This window comes from Cyrtonyx montezumae, unplaced genomic scaffold (genome assembly GCF_038088225.1).
Source record: "Cyrtonyx montezumae isolate F1298 unplaced genomic scaffold, pur_monq_1.0 scaffold_8, whole genome shotgun sequence".
NCBI classification, from domain to species: domain Eukaryota; kingdom Metazoa; phylum Chordata; class Aves; order Galliformes; family Odontophoridae; genus Cyrtonyx; species Cyrtonyx montezumae.
This window is the reverse complement of record NW_027072089.1, coordinates 32,293,019-32,315,186: the sequence shown is the minus strand read 5'-3', so window position 1 is coordinate 32,315,186 and position 22,168 is coordinate 32,293,019. Positions and strand designations below refer to the sequence as shown.

General features: G+C 47.0%; 2 protein-coding genes across 9 annotated transcripts in view; one reads left to right on the top strand and one right to left on the bottom strand.

Annotated features, from left to right (window-relative positions):
* Positions 1-18,822, top strand: part of TRIM55 (tripartite motif containing 55) — a 35,290-nt gene extending 16,468 nt beyond the window's left edge. Inside the window, exons 8-11 of one of the 7 annotated variants that reach the window (XM_065753089.1) lie at positions 984-1,249; positions 3,250-3,525; positions 5,002-5,089; positions 18,465-18,553. In XM_065753089.1, coding sequence (XP_065609161.1) covers positions 984-1,249; positions 3,250-3,525; positions 5,002-5,089; positions 18,465-18,475 — 641 coding nt within the window. In that variant the 3' untranslated portion in view covers positions 18,476-18,553. Of the gene's footprint in view, positions 1-983; positions 1,250-3,249; positions 3,526-5,001; positions 8,139-18,464 lie in introns of those variants that run through there. The other 6 variants (XM_065753087.1, XM_065753090.1, XM_065753086.1 and 3 more) reach the window with 6 other exon arrangements.
* A 1,083-nt stretch (positions 18,823-19,905) lies between these two features.
* CRH (corticotropin releasing hormone) lies at positions 19,906-21,715 on the bottom strand. 2 transcript variants are annotated; one of them, XM_065752407.1, is made up of 3 exons: positions 21,643-21,715; positions 20,856-21,036; positions 19,906-20,655 (listed from the first exon to the last, which is right to left on the bottom strand). In XM_065752407.1, exon 3 carries the CDS (start codon positions 20,639-20,641, stop codon positions 20,132-20,134), a length of 510 nt encoding a protein of 169 aa, XP_065608479.1. In that variant the 5' UTR covers positions 20,642-20,655; positions 20,856-21,036; positions 21,643-21,715; the 3' UTR covers positions 19,906-20,131. The 2 variants fall into 2 exon arrangements, with proteins under 2 accessions (XP_065608479.1, XP_065608478.1); XM_065752406.1 differs by lacking the exon at positions 21,643-21,715 and having other exon boundaries at positions 20,856-21,150.
* Between the last annotated feature and the right edge of the window lie 453 nt (positions 21,716-22,168).

The following is a 22,168-nucleotide window of genomic DNA, read 5'->3' as shown; positions in this document are numbered from 1 at the left end:
CACAGGGCCACGAACTTCCAGGGATTTATGCTGTGAGGGACAATCCCAGCTCACAGCCTCATGCCCAGTTTGTCCCTGTGATCAGCCACAGCTGCTATGTCCCTGCTATCCACGTGCGTCTGCCAAGATCATGACCTCGTGCACTCCGACATGTGATAGGGAATGTGACACCCACCTCCTGGGGACAAGGGATTAGTAAGGGCCTTGGGAATCAGGACTTTGGTCCTGCTGCAGTCAGTCAGGCTCTCGACATGCAGGGGATGTGGAAGCAGAGATTCAGGAGAGTTTTTGCTTGCAGATGTCTTTCTGCAATACGAGAGTGTTATTTGATTTGCAGACCTACATTCCTTCTACAAGTTGAGGCAGAACCACAAGCTGTGCAAAATGTATAGTCGACCTGTGGGCTACGGCTTCTATCTAGGATTATTTATACTCTGAAGTACTGGGATGGCTCTGAGCAGCACCCGATGCTTGTGAGGATGAATAACATGATTATGCAAAACAAAACACGTTGTTAGAGAGCTGCCTTTGGAAAGGAGCCCAACCACAAATGCTGACAATAGGCTGTGTCGTAAGATGTAAAACTATGGTTTGACAAAGTTTAACAGCCTGGTTTTAGTTTAAGAGCTTGGTTTTAGTACCCTAAACCTCCACAGTTTACAAAGCAATAGGATGGGTTTAAGACTTTAAAAAGTGTGTGTGTGAAGTGTGCTCCCTGCTGCAAGGATCTGTGGCAGCACCCTATGCGGGCTCCTCACTTCTGCCAGGAAGATGGATCAGCAGCAGCTTTGCTGCGTGGCTGTAAATGGCTTCATCATCACACAGGGTAACCATCTTCAAGGCATTGAAGGCCAGGTTGGATGGGGCCCTGGGCATGCTGAACTAGTTGATTGGTAACCCTGTCCATGGCAAGGGAGTTGGAACTGAATGGTTTTTACGGTCCCTTCTAAGCCAAGCCATTCTATGGTTCCTTGATTGTATAGCTTCACGTGGAGCTCAGCCCTCTCCTTCTACATTTGTCTCATTAGAGGAAGAGGCAGAAGAGGAAGAGGAGGATACAGCAGAAGGGGAAGATTTGGATGAAGTGCGCACAGAGTCATCAGGAGAGGAGGGGGAGGAAGAAGAGAAAGAGGAAGGAGCTGAGAGAGCAACACAGCCACCTCAGCAGGACCCTGAACCGCAGAGTGCAGTGGGTGAGCCTGCAGCCGAACCTGTCCCAGTGCCGCTGCCCACTGCCCCAGCTGGCCAGGTAACTGTCCCCATGGCCCTGCTGCCCTGCCAGCTCTGCTGAGCAGCCTGCCAGAGCCAGAGCCCTGCTCCTGAGGCATCAGGGAGTCCCTGCAGTGGAGAGCAAGGCTGCTTATTGCCCTTTCACATGTATACACAGCTGTACCCTGTCCTCTCAGCCTGCGTGTATATCATTTGATGGGCAAAAAATTACCTTGCTATATAAACCAGGATATATGTGGGTTATATAATATATAAATAAAAGAGATTCAATTTGGGAGTTAAACGCATTATAATGGATGTTCTGCTTGCTGCCTCCTGTGTTTTAACTCAGACTAACTGTTATAAATGAAACAGTTGATAAAATATTTATGCTAAGAGAATTTGGCATTCCCTGTGGATTCAGAGAGCTTTCCACCATTGGCTTTTAGATCGTGCTTTTAATCTCTTTACTGGGAATGACGTTTACCTTCTTCTCTGCTCTGGTTGTCCTCAGGCTATCATCTAGAAGGATACAGGGATATCATAGACCAAACCAAAGAGAGGAAGCTGCCTTTAACCTAGCAGTGATACAGCCTGGCAACAAATAGATTCAGGGTGTAAATAATTCAGCCCAATGCTTTTCCATAAGGAATGCTATTAGAATGTGACCATAATTGCTGCATATTCTAAAAGACTATGTAAAAAATAATACTTTGTGTGCCACCTCAGCTGCCCATAGATACAAGTAGCTTAACAAATTCTACTCTCATGCAATTTTCCTGGTGAAGTTGCTGAGTGATTAAAGGCTGCTCTGATGATATTTGAAGAGGTCAGTGTGAAAACAAGAGAGCAAGTGATGCATTGTTGACTATAGCAAGCTTCCCACATAAAACAAAGGGAAAAAATTGCTGTAGAATCATTCTTGCTTTGGTTTAAAAGCATACGTGAATTTGCACCAGCTGTGTGAAGATGCTCTTGAATCAGGTTCTATTGATTTAACTACAGTTTGTCTTCCAAGGATTTGCACTAATTTCACTAAACTTGTGTAGCATAACTGATATGCAAAACAGAAGTAGGTGTGAGCAGGTCTGCCTACTAACATCAATTCCCTTACTTCTAAGACTAAAATGGAAAAGGTACAGCACAATGCTTTAGCAATTGTAAATTCTATTATGAGTTGGTCAGACATGGAGTCTGACATGGCATGTGGCATTGCGGTGCGTGGGATACGTGTATCTCAGCTTTTGCCTTCTGGTGTGAGAAAGGCACAGCAGAAATGCAGCAGTTATAGCACTCTCAGTGAGCCCTGGGAGCTTGGTGCGAGAGGAGTGGTGCAGCTCAAACAGCTGCTCCTCTTCCCAGCACAGTGCAACTGAGATTGCTTAATTGTAAATGTTTCTCTCCGGTGTCTTTATATCCTCTTTATCTGACTCCTCATATCAGCAGATTTGGTATGAAATGCTTTACTCCACACAAAACCCAGCACACCTGACTGAGAAACCTGTACCTAAACCTGTATCTACTGTAAATTTGTGGCTGGTGGGGATCTTATGCAGGATATCTTATGTTTTCAGAATTGGATTGGGTCTTTCTCTGTGTATGGGATGAAATGCAGTAATTAAGAACCCGTAATTTGTCAGGTAGCTATATCCCTGTTCTGGACAAGCACTGGACAGCGTATCTGAGACATGGGCCCTCCTCTTCCTGTGCCCATTATTGCCACCATGTGCCTCAGCTCACTTCCAGAAGTTTATTCCTGGTGTAGGTATGAATTTCAAATGAGGCTCAAACACGGATTAAGGAGACACTTGCATCTTCCCAGCTAATATAGCCCTTCTATTTTAGCTTTTGGTAACTAACATTCTTTATTCAAATGCTGGTTGCTTTTGCTCCATTCGATTCTTTGAGACCTTATATGAGGGCAAATGTATTCCTTGCAGAGAGGTATAACAAAGAGGGCGTGCAGACAAACCTTGACTACGGCAGGAAGGTAACATAGTGCACTCTGCTTCTTCTTCTTTTCTATCTGTCCTGCTTAAGGATGAGGTTGTGACTCCAAGTGGTTCTCAACAGACTGCAGAGTCTGACAGTCAAGTGCCACCTGCAGCAGAAACCGTCGACCCCTTGTTTTACCCTAGCTGGTATAAAGCTCAGCCACGGCCAGCGAGCAGCCCGAGCTCAGCCCCAGACAGTGGGCTGGGGAAAGTTTCTTCAGAAACAAGTGCAAAGAAGGCAGAAGCCCCTGAAGTGGCAGCAGTGGAGGAGAGCACACAAGGGAGTGGTAAGGAAAGTAATGCCACTGCAGCGACGTCCAAGGTCAGTGCCACTGAGGTCAGCCCAGAGGGTTGTGACGTGCAGCAAGGCGGGAGTGGCAGCTGCTAAGGAAAACCTGACCTAATTTTCCTCTGCATGTTAAGAATAAGAATAACTGGAGAAATATGGAAACAGCTCGAATGGTCATTTTGGCCAATCCCCTGGATTTACAGATGATTGGAAGATATGACAGGCTGTTTGTCAGCTGCAGAGCAGCATGCCAGCAATTGTTTGTGCTTAGCTGCCAATGCACCTAATTGGAATGGCTCACGTACACGCTGCCAGAAGGGCTGTGATACCTCTGCCCATAGATGCTTGCATGTGTTAGTAGCTGACAAATCCTGTGCACGAGGTTATTCTTGTCACCTGTTGGAAGCCTGTGTACATCCTATGGACACCAGTGACTAAGCAGCTCTGGCTTGGCTTTGCCTTTTGCAGCTTGGCGGCTGCAGGTGGGGCGTACTGCTTTTCCCTGCAAACACGAAGCCATGTAAATACTTCGTGCCTTCTTGTGTGCTCGACTGGCTCTCAGTAAGCTGTGTGATTTACTAGGTTCAGATCTGTTGCAGGGGGGTTTCCTCCATGGATTCTTGAGAGCATGACAATACATTCTGGACTGCTAGCAGCATGATGAGATAACAGAGATTAATGTGTTGGGCTATGAAGGCTTGTTTCCCTTAAAAGAACAATGTTGGAATAACCTGAATTTGAATATTATTTCTTCTGCATACATATGTAGACTTCTAATGAGTCAAAGACTCAAGAACCAGAGCTGAGGGAGCTGCCTGGGGAGCATTTGCACATCGCACCTGCTCCTGCTCTAGTGGGATGGCCAGCCCATAAGCAGCACACTAAATATACCCAGTTCCCCTCATGGCCAGGTACAGGGTGTGAAAACAGGCAAGTGGGAGAGATGCCAGTGCCTGTGGCTGTGTGGATTTGTGGGTTCTGTCCACTGATATTTTCTAGGATTGTGAGTGACACTGACATTTGGTGAGGTGAAGGATGCTGAGAAGAATAGCGCATGGTTCTGGGAACAGTGGGAGAACTGGGGAGGGGATTGTCCCTGGGCTGGAGGCATGGGAAGAAATGGGATAGCAGAGGGAGCAGAAGGGTGCAGAGTATGCTGAGGAACAGAAAGACTGGAGTGAGCAAGCTAAGCAGGTAGTGGGGTGATGCCATGGACAAAGTCATGGATCTGAGCCGGGTTGTGCATCACAAGCAAAATGGCCACTGTCCCATGTCAGTGGTCATTTTCCAGTGAACTTTCACTTTGCTTCCTTCCTGCATGTGACTTTTACACAACCAACTCTCAAGTGACAGTTTTATTTACTTCTTTTCTGCCCTGGTTGATGTTCTCTACTCCACTGTTTTTACCGCCTTACTCCAATTAAAGAGTGTTAAGGAAAAGTGCCTAGTGGTAAAGACAAGTTCGTGTTATGACATCATTGGTGAAGCATTCTTCTTATTTTCTCACAGGAGTTAGCATTCTGCATATCATTTTTGGCATTTCTTATCATACTACATCATCTTTGGAGTCTGATTCAATACATTTGTTCTTTCATGGGTAGGAAATATTTCATTTTACTGTTAACTAACAGTTCAAATAGTGTCTCTGGTGATGTTCCTCTACAGTCTTAAAGGAAGTTTTCCCTTTTTTCCCTCATCCAAAAACATCATGCTACTTCATAATTCAAACTGCCTAAAACATTTCTTCCTCTCACCTTCCAAATGCCACCCTTCACCTTACTCCTGCATGGTTGAACATTGCATCTCCCTGTTCAAAATAGAAAGAAAATGTATGTCCTCAGGTCTGTGGGCTTATATTTCAGTTGCTGTTCAGCTGACCAGCAGAACAGAGACCCTGAAGTTTGACAGGAGATGTGCAGAGCCAAGCTTGTTAAATCTAACAAATGGGGGAGTAAAACATCAGGAAAGAAAGTCAGCTGAATAACTCTGCTGCCAGGACTCACACCATGAGCAATCTGTCCCCTCCAGGGAGCAGAGCCCAGGCTGTCCCTTGGAGCACAGCTGTGGGGACCTCATGCCGCAGCCCACACAACATACCTTGCAGTGGAGGACTCCTTGTCAGGTCTGTTTTTCTACCAAAAGGCATCCGAAGCCACCTATCCCATGTTCCCAGGCACACAAGAGGCCTCACTGGAGGGAAGGGAAAACTTGGGCCTGCACTGATGCATGTTGACTGCACTGCATAGCAGCAGGCAACAGCACTGCTCGATCTCACCAGACACACTAGATGGGACTGCTCCCCTGCCGCACAGACACCTATGGATGTATGTATGTATGTGCTTTTACATATCTGTGTTTTAATAATTGATGTCCTGGACAGGGGCTTTTCATAGCAATCAGAGTGATCAAGAACTGGAATTTGTACACCCAGGTTTTCAGCCAACATGTCAAAAATAGAGAAGCTGATTCCAAAAACATGGGCTCTAGGGCATACTGTGAATACTCTGACTCCTCTTCCTTTTTTTGCCCCTAAGTAGATCTAGTCTAAGGAGACCAGTATATACTGAGGCACAGCAAAATGTGATTAGTACACGTTTTTCAGTAGGAAAAGGCTTTTTCCCTTAGATTGCAGTAACTAGAACTACAAGGACTAGGAACTTCACCTCACGATGAAGTTGTCCTGAATACAGGAAATGTAAATTGAACCTAAACTATTCCATACTTCTGAAGTGATTCCTCTCTTGTAGACAGTGTCCATGGTTTAGTTTTTCCAGCTCCAAATTCACAATCTCCTTAGGTAAGTTGTGTATTTATATTCAATTTCTGAAGTGATATGGCTGATCTGCAGAGAATTCTGAGTTACCACTCATGCATTTAATCTTATTTACTGAAGATGAAAGACATCTAACAGACAACAACAGTATTTACCTTTGAACGTTCGCGCTAATAACAGAAATATGCAGTTTTGGTCTATTATTCAATACAAAAATGATTGTTTTTCCACGCACTTTTTCTGTAGTGCACTCTAAGCACTGTACAATATAACAATATGATATGGTGCATCTGTGAAAAATGTTAGATTTCTATTCAGATTTTACACACAAAGATTCCAACGCTGTGACTGAAGTCCATCTCTCCTAAAAAAAAAAAAAAAAAAAAAAGAAAAGAAAAGGAGGAGAAAAATAATCAATCATCTTCACTTTATCTGTATAAGTTATGCAAAATATGCTCTGCCTGGTGGTAATTTGAATTTGAAAAGCATCGGACACTGTGAATCTCAATTAAATTTACGGAGCACTGTTTAATTTTCATTTATTTATTTTTTGTTTTGAAAATTTGTTATAATATTACAAGAGGACTCAGACCTTGTTTGTACTCCTGGGGAATCAGGCGTGAAAACAGCATTATGCTCTTTTTCCTCCTCTCTTTTAATTCAAAATACCTTTTGAAATTTAAAGAGACCAATGCAGAATGCTCTCATTTCTACCATTTGAGACCTCTTTCTGTGTGGTCTCTGGTGACAGCTTTATGATTTATTTAATCATGAAATAGAAATGAGGTGAGGGAGAGGGACATTTTGGTCTCAGACTCTATTTGCATCAAAATGATTTGCTTCCCTATGTGCAGTGAGGTGGCTCTTCAGACAGGTTATGTGTCTTTATCTGTCGTGTGGAGCATCAGGTCCCTGCCCTTTTCCTTTTCATGTGATAAGCCCCTGAAAGCCAAATAACAAAACTACTGGAAATAAAAATGCTAATAACGATTTATGATAATAATAAAAATAGTAATATAAATCTGCAGGACTATCGCAAAAGTAGCATATATTTTATTTCTGGGCTATTTCAACACAATGCCCTGATAGGGTTTTCCTTGCTTTTCAGCAGCAGGAAGCCAAATCCCCACAAATTTCTTTATTTAAGGGATACTTAGCTATGAGAGATGACATTGCTGATGGCTCCCCCAGAGCACAGGAGGGTGCAGGACAGAGCAGCAGAGGGTGCAACCTACGACCAGACAGTTTACTGGGTCTGAGGAGGGCAGCATGAGGTGATTCAGGGTGAAGGAAATAGGAACCTCAGCCCTACAGAGACACTTCCCTCTTCAGGCAGTGAAACGTTAGGGGAATAGTCACCGTGGGCTGCTCCTGCAGCTAATAGGGAAAGAGAGGCACTGCCAGTGAGAGACATCTTGCTAACAACAGCACTGTGCGCTTGGCATCCTCTTCACATCCATCAGCTGAGACGGAGGTGACACTGCTCCTAACCCAGGTGCCTCTGCTCAGCGTCTGACGTTAGGGGGATGTTTTGAAGTAAATCTGAGCCTCTGCAGTGGCAGACAGGAGTGAAAGATTGGAAGACAAGGTGGGAACAGATCCACATGCTACTTTGCCTCTGTGGGGAGTCATGTATTAGGGAGGATGACACAGGCATTAACAAGCAGCCGGCTCAGTGCACAGTAGACGCAGGTCTTAGAATCCAAAACAAAAGGAAGAAAGCTTAGAGACAATGTGTGTGACAGATTACAGAGGGAGATGAAGCTAGCCTTTACCGAGTCTTAAATCATCTTGTCTTCATTCACAGAAGACAGGCTAAGTGGGATAGGGAGAAAAGTGCACATTTTGTGCATTAGACTTAAGAAACTCCTTCATTTGATGTGTTGAGTGTCTTTGTGTTCATTATACCTGGAGGGTGCTACCAGTGGCATGCAGGTGTGTCTGTTTTATAAACGCTTGTGGCACCCAGCTACTGGACTGGTACACCTGGAGGGGATAGGGGCCAGTCTCTCATAAATCTGACTTCCAGAAATGCAATGAGTCATCCTAAGCAGTGCTTTTGGTTTCTAGGAGCGCTAAGTATCTGTCTCTTCTACAAATGCAAATGCTCAATACAGTGATGTAAGCCCATCTTGCTGCCCAGCTTTAGGCGACCAAACTTGAAAAGCTGGCCCCAAGTTCTGCCCTCTACTTCACTTGTGCATAACTCTGATAGCTGGAGAAAGCAATGCACAGAGGAGCTCTTTCCAGGAATGTGTAATCCTAATATCGTCTTCACAATCAGAACTCCTCTGCCCCTCAGTTTGTAACAGAGGAATCCCAAAATCAGCAACCTTCTTGTGCTGACACTGAAAGAAGGCAGATCACCAAATAAATTCTGTCTGCCCAAATTATTTAAATCTGGTTAAAATACAGACGGTAATAGATGGAAAAATAAGGGAAAGTTTGCTCTTTTTTCCCTAATCATTTTCTTTTGTAGGCCACATCTCTCAAGCAGTGACATCATATAAATTTGAGAGAGTTTATGAAAGCCCCATATTCACCCAGTTCTGTGATTACCTGGTTTATTTCACCTCAGAGAAAGTACTGGACCCCATATTCTGTTGCTCAAAATCCCCACCAAAAGAAGTGTCCATCAGTGGCACCAGAGGACTCAGGCACACGCATCCAGTTTGAAAGGAAATGCAAGTTAATCATCCACAAACAATATTATAATCTAATTTCCCTTTGCTGCCAGTACAGTACAGTGCTTTAATTCCACAAGGATATAAAATATAATCAGGACTGAGCTGTTTGGGAGGAGAAATACTAATAGAGTGGCCTATGTTAATCTTGTTTTATTAGTTTTAAAATTTTCTATTACTTGCTTGCAACCTTCTGCCATCTGCAAAAATTACCATAGGGACGGTTCTCTCTGTATTCATGTATTGTAGCTCTCCTTGCCCTGCTGCTGAACACTTCAATTTAAACAGGTGATCCTTCATACATTTTCCCAGAGACAGCTTCAAATCACATGTCAGAGGGTCAGTATTTAGCTAAGTTTTAGCCAATTGGTTGTCTTGTCAAAATGAAGACAATACAGACAAAATAAGATCATTTAAAATCCAAATACACACTGTGTTCATTGCTCATGTGCCACTGTTTCTCTATCACTCTAAGGAAGTACAGCTCCACATTGTAGTTCAGTGCTGCTCTGGGATGACTGCACAGGATGCCACTGATACACAAATAAATGTTTCATTTCTACATAGTCAGTCTTGCTTATCTGCTCAGGTAAGCAAGCTGAGACACCTCTAAAGCCAACAGTTCCCAGAGAGGGGATGGCTTGCTTGAGAGGCTGGATTTTGAGGGATCGATACTTTTCTATCACAGACATCCCATAGTGTATCACAGAGCAGGACAAGGAGTGGGTGTCAGCAGCAGAGACTGCTCCAAGGATAATATGCACCCTTGAACGATTGTACCTAGTGTTATTGAAAGGTCTGGAGATACAGGGAGCAAAATTTGACTTGATATTTACCACCTAGCTCTGGATATGCTTGGAGTGTATTTTTCCTTAAGAAAACAAAAACAAAAACAAAAACAAACAAAAAAAAACCTGAATGGTTTTCTACCATTCCTGTACACTTAAAATATCTGTCAGATTTGACTGAATGGAAAATGGGTCATCTATCCTCAGTGAAGCTGAGTCTTTTGCAGAAGACCCATGAACCAGTTAGCCTACAAGCCCCAGCTGAATTCTGTTTGAAGCTTCATGCTAAGCGCATCTTAAATTTCACTCTGAGAAAGAAGTTTTCAGCCTGTGCTGAAATACAGGGCAGACCCTAAATGTTACCCCTGGTAACACTCAAAAAAAATTCTACCTCAGCTCCGTAACTTGAAGTACTGAGATGGGACTCAGGTATAACCCTCAGGTCTGAGGCCACTCAGTCTGCTGTTTAGTTGATGGTAAATTCTGCCTGTAAATTTCCATTTTGCATCTTGATTTTGTGCTCGAGGTAAGATTTTTTTTCCTTTGTTTAGTGAACACACACAGAGAAAATCAGGAAAGTCTTGATTGCTCCTCTTTTAACACCTCTTTCCCTCACTTCTGAGAATTATCTGAGTGATTCAGAGGCAGCAGTGATGAGTCGTGAGGGCAATGCATTAAGGCCAGCTTTCAGACAACAGTTTCTCATAATTAATATGAGTGGCAAATATTTCACCTGAAGTTTTACCTTGAAGAGTCTGGCCTGCAATTTGTCTGGTGAGTCATAGGTATCATCTGATTTATGTATATTTCACTTTTCACTCCATTACTAGCAATAGGATTCAACAATGACACCATGGACAAAGTTATTTCTCCTGTTGAAATTAACACAAAGCCAGGCTCACCTAGATCTTGTCTTTCACCAACTAGCTCATTTAAATAGTGAATTCTGCCTCCATTAAGCCTCTTCCCCAGAGCACTGCTCACTCTGTTCATTGTTAAGATGTTTTGAAAAGAAAATAGAATGTGAACAAAAGGTATTTCTTAATCATGGATGAGCTGTTGCTGTTTTACATTGTATTATGGAAGATTTATGTCACAACAACACAAGCCATCTGTTTGCACAGGGTTTGGTTAGTTGTCATCGCGTTACCCTGAGACACTTCAGACTTTCACTGCAGCTGTGAACAGAGCCACTTAAAGCAATGCCTGTTGTCTCTGAACCCTTGGAGATGGACCAGTATTTAAATAGCAACCTATCCAACCAGCCGCATTGGAAGTCCCACTAGCAGTAATTAGTAATTAATTAGGGCTGGGCCCTTGTGTTTGAATATTGTGCCCTGTCACTTCCAGGCTTTTCTGGCTGTGGGACAGGGAGGGACTGGAGCATTTGACATGGAGATGCAGGTTGGATGGCTTTGTGTGCATCCAGAAAGAGACAGAAAAAAGGAGAGGGTCATATCACACACAGCACTGACTCAGTCTTAGATCCCTTTTCAGGCCGTTTATACTTCTGGCATCTTTACAATCATCTTCAGGTCATTAGGTAAGAGGCCAGTGACTAATTCAGTCAACCTGCTATCCCAGATTTTCATCCAATGGAGATAGATCAGTGCCATGATATCCAAACCATGCCTCAGATGTCCCACATAGATGTAGCACCCACTTCTCTTTTCACTGAACTGAGGATGAGGATCTCACAGTCCTGGAGAATAAGTGATCTGAATTTCTTACTGTTCTATTTCATTTAGAGAGCACCCTATAAAATCTGCTTGAACCTATCTCAACCACCAAAGGTGGTGACTGATACATAGCCTATCTCTTCAAGCACTCCTGACTCAGCACTTCTGCACACAGGAGTGACTATTTTTCATGATGACACACTTGCTGTTTGACTTGCTCTATTACAAAATGCCTTATTGAGGAAAGGTGGCTGTTGTTTCCTCGGTCAGTAATGGGAACATTTTCAATGTCTGGCACCAGATTTACTTTTTCAAATGCATTCATTTTTACCTTTGCGTGCAATTCTTCAACTTCATTTGATAAAATTAATAGACTTATTTATGTTTTTAATGGCAATGGTGCTCAGATGCAGGTCTGTTTGAAGATTGGCTCTGGTGACAGCTGTCTGTGGTATGTACTGTATACCAGTAATAACCGGGTCAATAACTGAGATAGAATCTGTTGTGCCATAGACTTTCTGTATCTGTTACACAATGGCACTGGATAGCGGCAACCACTTGCTTCAGCTGATGTTCCAACTTTTCTTCCTCCATATCCATCAGTGTAATTTTTACTCTCAGAGAATGTGTCCTGTGTCCACAGCTCACATATACCACCACAACACGCTTACAACAACCCAACCAAGTCCATCATTATGCAAGCATAAGCAGTGCTTAAATCTCTGGAGCCTGGTATGTGTCCACACCTCACTGCTATTCTGGCTCTGTTATCTGATCCAGTGAATGGAGCTCTGGAGTGACTCACTGTCTGAACTGGCACTGCGTCTCATCCATTGGCTTTACAAAAATACCATATGCAGAGCAAGAAAAAGTTTTAATTTACAACACTGCATGTTACAAAGGAAAGACAATATAGCAGAGACAAACAGGACGTTAAACCATTGCTAGATTTGCTCCTTCTCTCTGAAAGTTAAGAGAGAAGTTTCTCTAACATGTAGTAGGTAGGTTACTGTTATAGAGTAGCTCTTGGAAGGTCTTTACTTCACATTTAATTTGTTGGTCTGAAGTCATATCTACTTATCTGATGAAGAAGTAGGAGGAAGAGAGGAAAGGTGGTAGCCAGGAGCAGCTTTCTGGCACGGATGACCGCTTGTTTCCACAGCCTCTCAAGATGGTTCTTCCTTTGCTAAACTTGTCCAGTAGGACTGGAAATGCAGCACAAATGATAGATGGTTCACTGATTAGGAGGTCCTCAAGGACTTCACCATCAGAGGAGCAAAGAATGATGCGTGGATAAATCTGGAAAATACACTTCTGATCATGCAGCCTTAACATTGACGTTTGTGAGACTCCTCCCCTCTTGAGTTTCCTTCATTTTCCAGATACTGCTGCAGCAATGGGTGAAATATAAAGTGTGTCTTATTTCTATTTTTTTTTTCTTCTTCTTAAGTCGTGAAAAAGATTTCTTTCATAGAGAGCAAATTTGCCTGTCCCAAGTGCCAGCTAGAAGATAAGCAGCCTCTTACTCATTCCCTAAAACTGCTTCCAGCACTGATTCAAGGGTCTGGAACTTGGTGTCCTATGGGAAATGTGAATATCCTACACAAAAATAAGCTAATTAGTCTGTTTCCCTCTGAACCACATTTGGCCTCTTTAAGGTCACTATGCAAGTGACAGACAGTAGCCACATAATGTTAATTGCAGTATAATGAAAATCTATTTGCCTTACTTTACTTTCACCCAATAGGCTTTTAAAATTCATTGCCAACCACTATTAAGAAAGTGACATAGCTAGTACTGTGATTGATGGAGTTTGTCTGCGCTTATTATTTGGTCTGCCACCATGTGTGGTTTTGTGACAGGTAATCGTAGCAATTATTTCGCAGAATATTCCATTGGTTCCCACTAATAAAAAGAAAAGATCTGTACAAAAGAGGCCACTTCTTAGCTTGAAAGAGAATTGTTGTGATATTTGTGACAGCTGCCAGGTGTTTTGCTGAAAGAGCTAGACTGCATAAGAATATGAAAACAAAATGCTTGAACTAAAGTTTAAACTATTTAAAAATAACCTGTTGTGCTCCCTTTGTTTCCGCTGCCTGGAAGTGTTGAGTGCCAGAAGTGTAACACTTGACATTTGAGGCAGACAAACATAGCCTACAGATTCTGTGATGGCTTTGTGACCAGCTAGAATTTTTTAATCATTCCTGTTCTTGTCAACACTGGAGATTGCTTCTAAACAAGCTAGCAAAAATAAGGGAATTAACTTTAATTTCTCGCTCCTTTTCAGAGGTTAGAGACTCCACAGAAGCAAAAAAATCTTGTATTTTCACTGTTTCTCTCTCCAGGATTCTTATTTTCTAACAAATTCACACTCTTGCTATCATGCTGGGTCAAAATTAGGCATTGCATAGCTCACATGCCTTTAAGGGTGCAGGTCCATTTTTTTTCTGGAAGCAAAGGTAGTTTAGGAGTTTCTTGCCAAGTGGCCCTGCTTCTTATTCCTGCCTAGATGCCACCACTTGCATGGCAGCTGTGCTGATGCAGCTGTTTTTTGGGCTGTGTTGGAATCTAGTCAAATGGTCCAGGTTAAAAATATCACTCTTCACCTCAAAAACAACAAAAAAATTGATGTCATTCCAGTGACATTCCCATTCTTAGCACAGCCCTGCAAACAGCTGCAGTGGTGCAAACGGACAGTGAGCCATGGAGGGAAGGCAGGAAGAGGTGGATGGGGAGCCAAGGGGCACGGCCTTCTTTAGATAGTGCTGCTGCTCCTGCAAATATTCATATAGCTGCCCAAGAAGACTATTTGTAACCAACTAGTGTATCCACCTACATAGCTATAAGAAGAAATCAGAAGTATCATAGTCGCAAAGCCTTTGATAAGTACAAAATGAAAGACCATATTTGTTCAAAAATACAAGAAGGTAATTTTTGCTTTGCAGAATTGATTTTGCTATTCTCTGACCAGCATTAAGCCAGCAATTTTTTTTATTATTATTTTCTGACTAATTACACAAAATTCTGATAATTTAGCCATGCTTGAGCTAGAAGAAATGCATTTGTGGGTGATCTACAGCCCTGGAGGAGGAAACAGCTATTTCAGCCTTGATTTCTCTCACATCTCCTTGCAAGATGGTATGACACAGCCTCCAACAAGTCCATTATAAAACTGGCTTCTACACATCATAGTTTACCAGAAGTCATCAAAAATAAGTTAAAAAAATTGTTAAAACAGAAATCAAACTGAAAAAGGCTGTGAATACCCTTTGCCTTTCCTCCCCACTTCTTAAATATGTTATTCGTCTTTTAGAAATTAATGGTGCCATCAAATTTCGCAGTTCCTCTCTTAAGAGTTTTCCGATATCCTGAGTTAATTATTACAACTTTCCTTTGTAATCATTTAAAAGCCAGATCTCATCTAACCTGGTCACCAAGAGCATCTCTAGAGTCAGGAGGGCATCTCACCCTCTGAAGGCACTTATTTGAGGATGGGGCAAATTACTCTCCAATGGTGCCTTTGTCTCATCACTGCCATTGAGGGAAGGAATGCGGTTTGCCTGACCGAGTATCTCACTGTTGGATATCTAGAGTTTGCTAACATGGATCCTAAAGGCTATGGAGATCAGTAGTGGCGAAGCAGAAATAGAATGTGGACTTCATTGCGGTTTGAATTTCTGGGAGGCCTGGCCTGCTTTTCCCCAGCACAAATAGGATAACTGGTACAAGATAAGCAAGACAAATAAAAAGGTTGTGCAGAGCCAGCCCACCCACCTTTCTTTCCTCCATGCCCTTTGCTGGAACCTTCCACAGATTTAGCTCATGCTTGTGCTTAAGGAAGCAAACACTGAAAGGTGCTGAACACCAGCAAGTTAAATACGACTCATCTATCAAACTCTGAGATCCTCATGCTGTTTGTTCAGGCACATCCCGGCCTGCCAGGTGCTGAGGGGTGCTAAACGGATTTTCAGTGGGAGTTGTGGTTGCTCAGCACCTCCACAGAGCTGGCACATAAACTCCCTCCTGGACTTCGCTGATGGGAAAAGCAGACCCAGCCATCAGTCATGCAGGGTGTGCTTCCCTCTGCTCCATGAGCTGGCCTGGTGAAAATTCCTGGTGCTCATTAAAAGCATCATCTGATGTCACTCGACACCATGGGGGAAAATATAAATCGAGGAGTAAATATTCAGCACTCTCTCAGCATTTGCCTAATGTGATTCACGTGATCTGAGGGAAAGACTTCAGTTATTCCTTTTTACTGTTAGAGTCCCAAATCAAGGGCTGGGACTTGTTATCCTAGGTAGTGTGAAAAACAAGTGCTACCCATGAGATCTTCACAACTCAGATCAAGCTCAGGTAGCAGCTTTGGAGCAGTTACCTTACAGAACTGGATGCACACTGTGCCTGAAACCCCAGGAAAGTGAGCGGGGAGGGCTGGGCTCTGTGTGACTCAACACACAAACAACACCAAAGTGTCATCGGTGTGAAAACACAAACCTAAAAGCCAGGGAATGGCCTCGCTGCCAGCTTTGTGCTGGCCTCACACTTGACCAAGCCCGCTGTTGGGTTGTTGCTCTTGGACAGGCAGATGGAGACGTTGCAGGCTGGCAGCCTGCTGAGCCCACTGAGCTGCAGGGAGAAGGCGTTCCCTGCCCTGCCAGACCCAATGGGAACATGCTGGGCTCCAGTGGTGTTGTGCTGACACAGGGAGATGTCATCTCTGCTGAATATGAAGGAGTTAACACATGATGAAACATGGCCTTGTCAGTGGCGTAGACAAAGGCTGTTTTGTTTGAAATGCAGCACCTGAAATGCTGGTTAGTGAGGTCACCTTTGCCATCCAAGGTGTTATCTCTTCTAATGTGCTAGGTGCCACGAAACAGCCTACCTAACATGAAGGCCATAGATCGTTCTTTGCTTCAATGTCGAGCTTAGTCTGGTGGGTATTTCTGGATAATGGCTTGATGGAATAGCAAGTGGAGGTGATAAGGAAAACCCACCTTGCACATGAAGACAAATGCCAAGATACCAGGGTGGTTCGAAGTATTAAAAAAAAAAAGTATAAAAATGCAGAAGATGACTTTTTAAACCTCTGCCAGCCCTACTCCTTTGTGAGGTGAGGGTAGTGAGGGGTTTGCCCCGTGCCTGCTCACATACGTTGCTGAGACTCAGTATGCACAACTGCACAAGCAGTTTCAAAACCACTTTTAGCCAGTCCAGGCACTCCAGTTGTCCTTCCAAAAATAAAAGGCAAAATTTTCAATACCACAGAGGACTAATAAACCTCCCACGTTCCTGCATCTGCTGAGATGGAGGGAGCACAGAATCCCTTACGCCTCTGAAAGTCTCGCCATGTATTCACTGCTGATATCTGACTCCATAATCTGAGTTGGAACGCTTCAGATGAAAGGTTTGCACTCAGCACTTCCCAGTCTGAGAGTCACATCACTGTGGTCAGCGCTCAGTCAGCTCTGGCCTTTCCAGCTGAGCATTGGCCCCACAGGCCCCACTCTGTGCAGTGCTTTGGCACAAGCCTGGGAAAACCCTTCTCAGGGCACCGTTGAACTCAATTCTGAGCCCTGTGTGTTGCCGTGTGTAGCAGAGGTAACTTGTTTTGCAGACACAAATGTAAACCAAAGATAAGTGTTTTAAATATTAAAGCAAATTCTTAGATAGTATTTCACTGGAACAAATTAGGCAATGCCTGAGGATTTAGGTCTAAAAAGGGAACTTGGAAATCTAATGAGATACAAACAAAGAAAAAGGGAGCTGCGTGTTCATCCCTCCATTCTGCTTTGTCTATTGGTGTCACAGCACTCAAGCAGGGAGTAACTGAATGAAGCCCAGCAGCCCACGAGCATGTAACACACCATCCCCTCACAGATTCCTGTGACACACTTTAACACCACGTACTTACAAAAATGCTAAGCCAAACCATCATCCTATGCTTCAGTTCCTCGTAAGCATCCCCGCTTCTCTGTTTCTTCCTGGACATGTATGTTAGCATTGCTGCTTTGGTAACTATTCCATTTTAGGATGATATTACAGAAGATAATGTGTTAAAGGATGCAAATCTGCCATTCCCCCTCCCCTGAGTGATATCTAGCAGTTTTCGGAGATCAGGCTGAACTTCCCAGAGCAATGAGAAGCCCTGCACAGAGATTTGGGCAGTATTGGCCCAAAGCCCATAGAACCATTTGAATTTTAATAATGTACAATAATGTGCATCTACGTAAAGAGAGAGAAAAAATCCTGTGTATTTTGTGTTAAATCATGGTTTTGGTGAAAACAGAGGGCATCCCTTAGCTACCCAATCATCCATTTTTGTGTCTTTTACCTTTCATAGGATTTCTGGTTGCTCTCACAAAGCCAGTGTTCATTCTCTGCCAAAGGAATCTAAACATGTTGACAGCAGTAGAAATGTTTCTATATATTATAGTGGCCGGTTAAAGATCCACCTAGCTTTAAAACATAATGATCCTGCGGTCAGCAGGCATAGCATATCATGTCCAGATTCCTTTTTTTTGTTTGCACAAGTGTAGGCTACTTGGGCAAATGACAAGCAGGATTTGTTCTGAGATGGTACGATGGGTTGTAGAATCAGAAGCTTGCATTTTCTATTCCCGGTCTGAGTGAAATTCAAGCGAATTAAATATTAAAAGAATCTAAAGACAAACAAAAACTGAAGCAAACTGTAGGCAGACTTCTGAACACTGATAGTGCCGAGTGGCAGTGCCCTGCAGTGGTTTCTGGCTTAGCTCCAGGGGTCACTGGGACATTGATGGTTGTCACCTTTGTGCAGCGATGTCCTAGAGGTCCAAATCGGGATGCAGCCCCTTGCATGGGTTCTGCCCATGCAGTGCGGTCCTTCTCTGCCACTGCCCACTGCACGAAACCCTTCAGCTTCTCAGCCTGCCCTCCCCACATTTCCATGCTCCTCGCCTTTCTCCCCTATCCCACTCCACTCTGTCTTCCTGCGTGGTGTGAAACCAAGTGGGTTTTAACGCAATTCCTCTCACTCACCTGCCAACCTCTCCTTCCTTTGCAGGCTGCTTTTGAGTCGTCCCCTGCGGGGCGAGTGGAGGCCACTGCTGGGAGCAGCGAGCAGGGCACCGAGCCGACCCGACACATCTTCTCTTTCTCGTGGCTGAACTCCCTGACCGAATGAGGACCTGGACGGGCCACCTGGGGCCAGCACAGGAGCGGGCCCAGGAGGGGACACCTGAGCAAGTCAGGCTCACAGGAGCCCACTGACCTCTGTCCATGTCATACCCAGCCCTGGAGACAATGGCGCCCTGGAAGGGATGGGAGCGTGAGAACAAATGGCTGTACTTCCATGTAGTCAAGAGTGTTTTCCAATAATTTCTTATTTCCAAGGGGAAAATGGCATCGCTACAGATGCAGGATGAGTGCTGTTCATGTTTTGTCATTTGTCCACTTTTTGGTGTGTCCCTGTGTGAGTGTAGCTGCTCCTCGATGCCGTTGGAGGACACGCTGATGCCGTGCTCACCAGTAGCACCCTGTGTCCAGCCCAGTGACACTGGAGACATCCCTGCAGCACTCCCGAAGGAGGGGTGATGTTTGTCACTTTCCAGCTGTCACCCACAGTCCCCATGGCATCCCATACTGGCGGAGGGCAAGGAAACCACACTTTCTTCTTTCTCCCTTTGCATCTACTTTCCCGAAGGGCCGTGCTCACCTGGGCAGGGGGGGCACGGGGGGAGGGGTGAGGGCAGACAAACCCCATCAGCATGGGGCAGATGTGGTTACAGCAGAAGTTGAACCGTTTAGGTGATTCTTCTGACAAATTTCTGTCTTAAAGGGAATGCTTCAAACGCACTGAAGGTGACAGAGTGCTTGGGGGAGAGACGGGGTGCCGAAGCCGAGCCCCGAGCTGGGGCCGTGCATGGAGCTGCTTGTGAGCTGTGGGCACGGGGCTGTGCGGGAGCAGCCTCACCGTGGGGCTCAGCCCCGATCTGTGCTTACCACCCCCAGAAAACGCTGCTGCGGGGGGGACTTCGGGGGAGTGAGGGCTGCGCAGAGCTTTGGGGTCGGCAGAGAGCAGAGAGCTGCCCCACTCCCATCGCCGCGTCCCTCCAGGAAGGGGATCTGCTTTGGGGTAGGGGTCCCGGTCGCGTCTCTGCCACCCGTGGGGGGGGGGGGGGGGGGGGAGGGAGCGGCCCCGGCAGTCCGCAGCGGAGAGCAGCGCTGTGCTACCCCCGGTAGGGGCGGGCGGCCCCACGGTGCCAGGCAAGAAAGCGTGTCCAGCCATCGTTCCTTTGCAGCTTTTATTAAAAATATAAATATTAAACATTCTCTTACACAACAAAATCGACCGAGCGCTGAAAAGATGTTTTATTGTGAAAATGTCGTACAGGGTAAAAGTGGACTCGAAGTAGCGGACAGAGGTTCCCCCCCCCCCGCCTCCCTCCCCGGCACGGAGCGACCCGTGCTCCCCGCCGCCCACGGCCGTCCCTGCGGAGCCCTCTCGCTATGGGAAATGGAGAAATAAATAAGGGTCGGGGAGGGGGGGCCCGGCGGCACCGCGCGTCCGCGCATGCTGAGGGGGGGCGGCGGCTCGGAGCGCGCCCTTCGGGGTTCGAAGCTCTATAAAAATAAAGAGATGACATCGGAGCAGCACTATGGTACGTCGGGCGGTGTGATGGCTCTGGTGCTGACCGCGGGGTCCCATTGGCACGGCGCGGGGGGGCCGCCTCACTTCCCGATGATTTCCATCAGTTTCCTGTTGCTGTGGGCTTGCTGCGCCAGCTGCTCGGCGCGGGCCATCTCCAGCACCTCCCGCAGCAGGTGGAAAGTCAGGTCCAGGGAGATGGGCGGCTCCTCGGAGCGCTTCTCCCTCTCCACCGCCTCCCCGGCTCCTTCGCCCCCCTCGGGACTCCCCGACTGCTGCAGCTGCGCCGCGGCCGCCCGCGACAACTCTGCGGAGGCTTCGGGCTGGAGGTGACCGCCGGAGGAGGCGGAGAAAGGGCCGGCGGGGCGCTTGGTGAGGTGGCCCAGGCGTAGGAAGTACTCCTCTCCCATGCGGAGCAGGACGGGCAGAGTTTGCTGCTGCTGCTGCTGCTGCTGCCGCTGCCGCGGGAAGAAATCGGGCTGCTGCAGAGCCCCGCGGGCGGCTCCCGGGCTCTTGCTGAGCGCTCGGCACTCGTGGCAGGGCAGCAGGGCGAGCAGCAGGATCCCGGCGCACACCAGCGGTTGGAGCTTCATGGTCGGGGCCGGACCTGCAGCGGGGCGAACGGGTTGGGGACACGCGCGGGTCACACAGCAGGGGTCGGGCGGGGGGCGGCAGCGCGGCCGCTGTCCCGGTGCTGAAACGCGGCCCCGGCGGCCCCCGAGCCCCTCCGAGCCCGCCCGCGTCCGCCCCGCCGCCGCCCGGCCCGCCCGGCCCCCGCCGTCGGGGCGAGAGCGGCCCCGCTCCTACCTGGGGCGGCGGCGGCAGCAGGCGGCGGGGCTCGGCGGTGCCCGGCTGTGCCCGGCTGTGCCCGGCGGTGCCCGGCGTCCTTCGTCTGGCTCTGCCTCGGAGCTTCCTTCCGACGAACTTGTGATCAGATTTGGTCCTAATCAGAGCCGGGGCGCGGGATTTTTATAGCTTAGACCCTCTCCTGGAATCACGCAGAACTTGCCTAATAAGCTGACGCTCTCCTGACAGCCCGATTGCGTGCCCCGATCCACTGCTGAATAAATCATGGGGGCCCGTCGGAGCGGCGATGGGCCGAGTTTCGCTATCGCAACCCCAAATCTCACGTCCAATTATATCAACAGATATTTATCGCCTCTGCGGTGACGTCAGCGGGGCCGGGGGCCGGGGAGCCGCGGGCCCCCCCTCCTCCCCATTGACAAAAACACTTGAATGAGATCTCCTAGCGGGAGCGTACGCGGAGAGGTCACTCAGGGAAACTTTCCGCTCTCGGGATGGCCCCCTCCGCCCGGCCCTTCCCTCCCGCCGCTGCTGGTCCCGGACCCTCCTCCCTCCCCACCCCCACGTCGGGGCGCGATGTCACGCAGAGGGACGGGCGCGGGACTCAGGAGGCTGCGCGGGGCGATGGGCGCGGGCACCCCCGCCTCTCCGCGGACGGCTCCCCGCTCCCAGCTCCGGGCGTTGCTCCTCTCCTACGGCTGTCCCCGGCCGCCGGTCACCGCGATCCTCCCCAGCTCCGCACCCTCGGGGCGATACGTTTCCCCGCCGGCCCCCTCACAGAAGGCCCTACCTCCGGGGTCTCCCGTCAGCGGGTCCCTCCGTGGTCCCTTTGGGTGCTCAAGTCCCGCCCCCGCCTCCAGCCGGGCTGCTCGGCATCTCCCCGGGAGAGAGTACCGCTCAGCACGGCGACTTATGCCCAGCTCCCATCCTGTATGCGATCTGCCTCCTTCAGGTTGCACATCCCGACAGCTCCGCGTCTCAGCCCTGCTTCCCCACCGCCTCACTTGCGACGTTCATCGTATCCCCCCCTTTAATCTGGGAAAATTGCACTGAAATCCCTCCCGGCTTTGTCCTGCCCCAAACACGGGTGCTCGGGATCACGCACCCGTGGGCGTCCCACCGCGGTGAGGAGATGAATGCGCCGCAGAAGGTGACTGCACATTTTCGATGCTGAACCGGTGGCAAACCTAAAATCAATTTCCTTAATGAAATAACGAAGTTCAAAGCACTGAATGTATGGAGGTTGGCCGCAGCCCAGCTCTGAGTATCCCCTGAGGGACGCCGCACACTCGGGATGCTGTCACACCTACCTCCGG

Bases quoted from the DNA above. Each gene is read 5' to 3' on its own strand.
- CRH (XM_065752407.1), bottom strand. From the start codon at position 20,641: ATGAAGCTCCAACCGCTGGTGTGCGCCGGGATCCTGCTGCTCGCCCTG.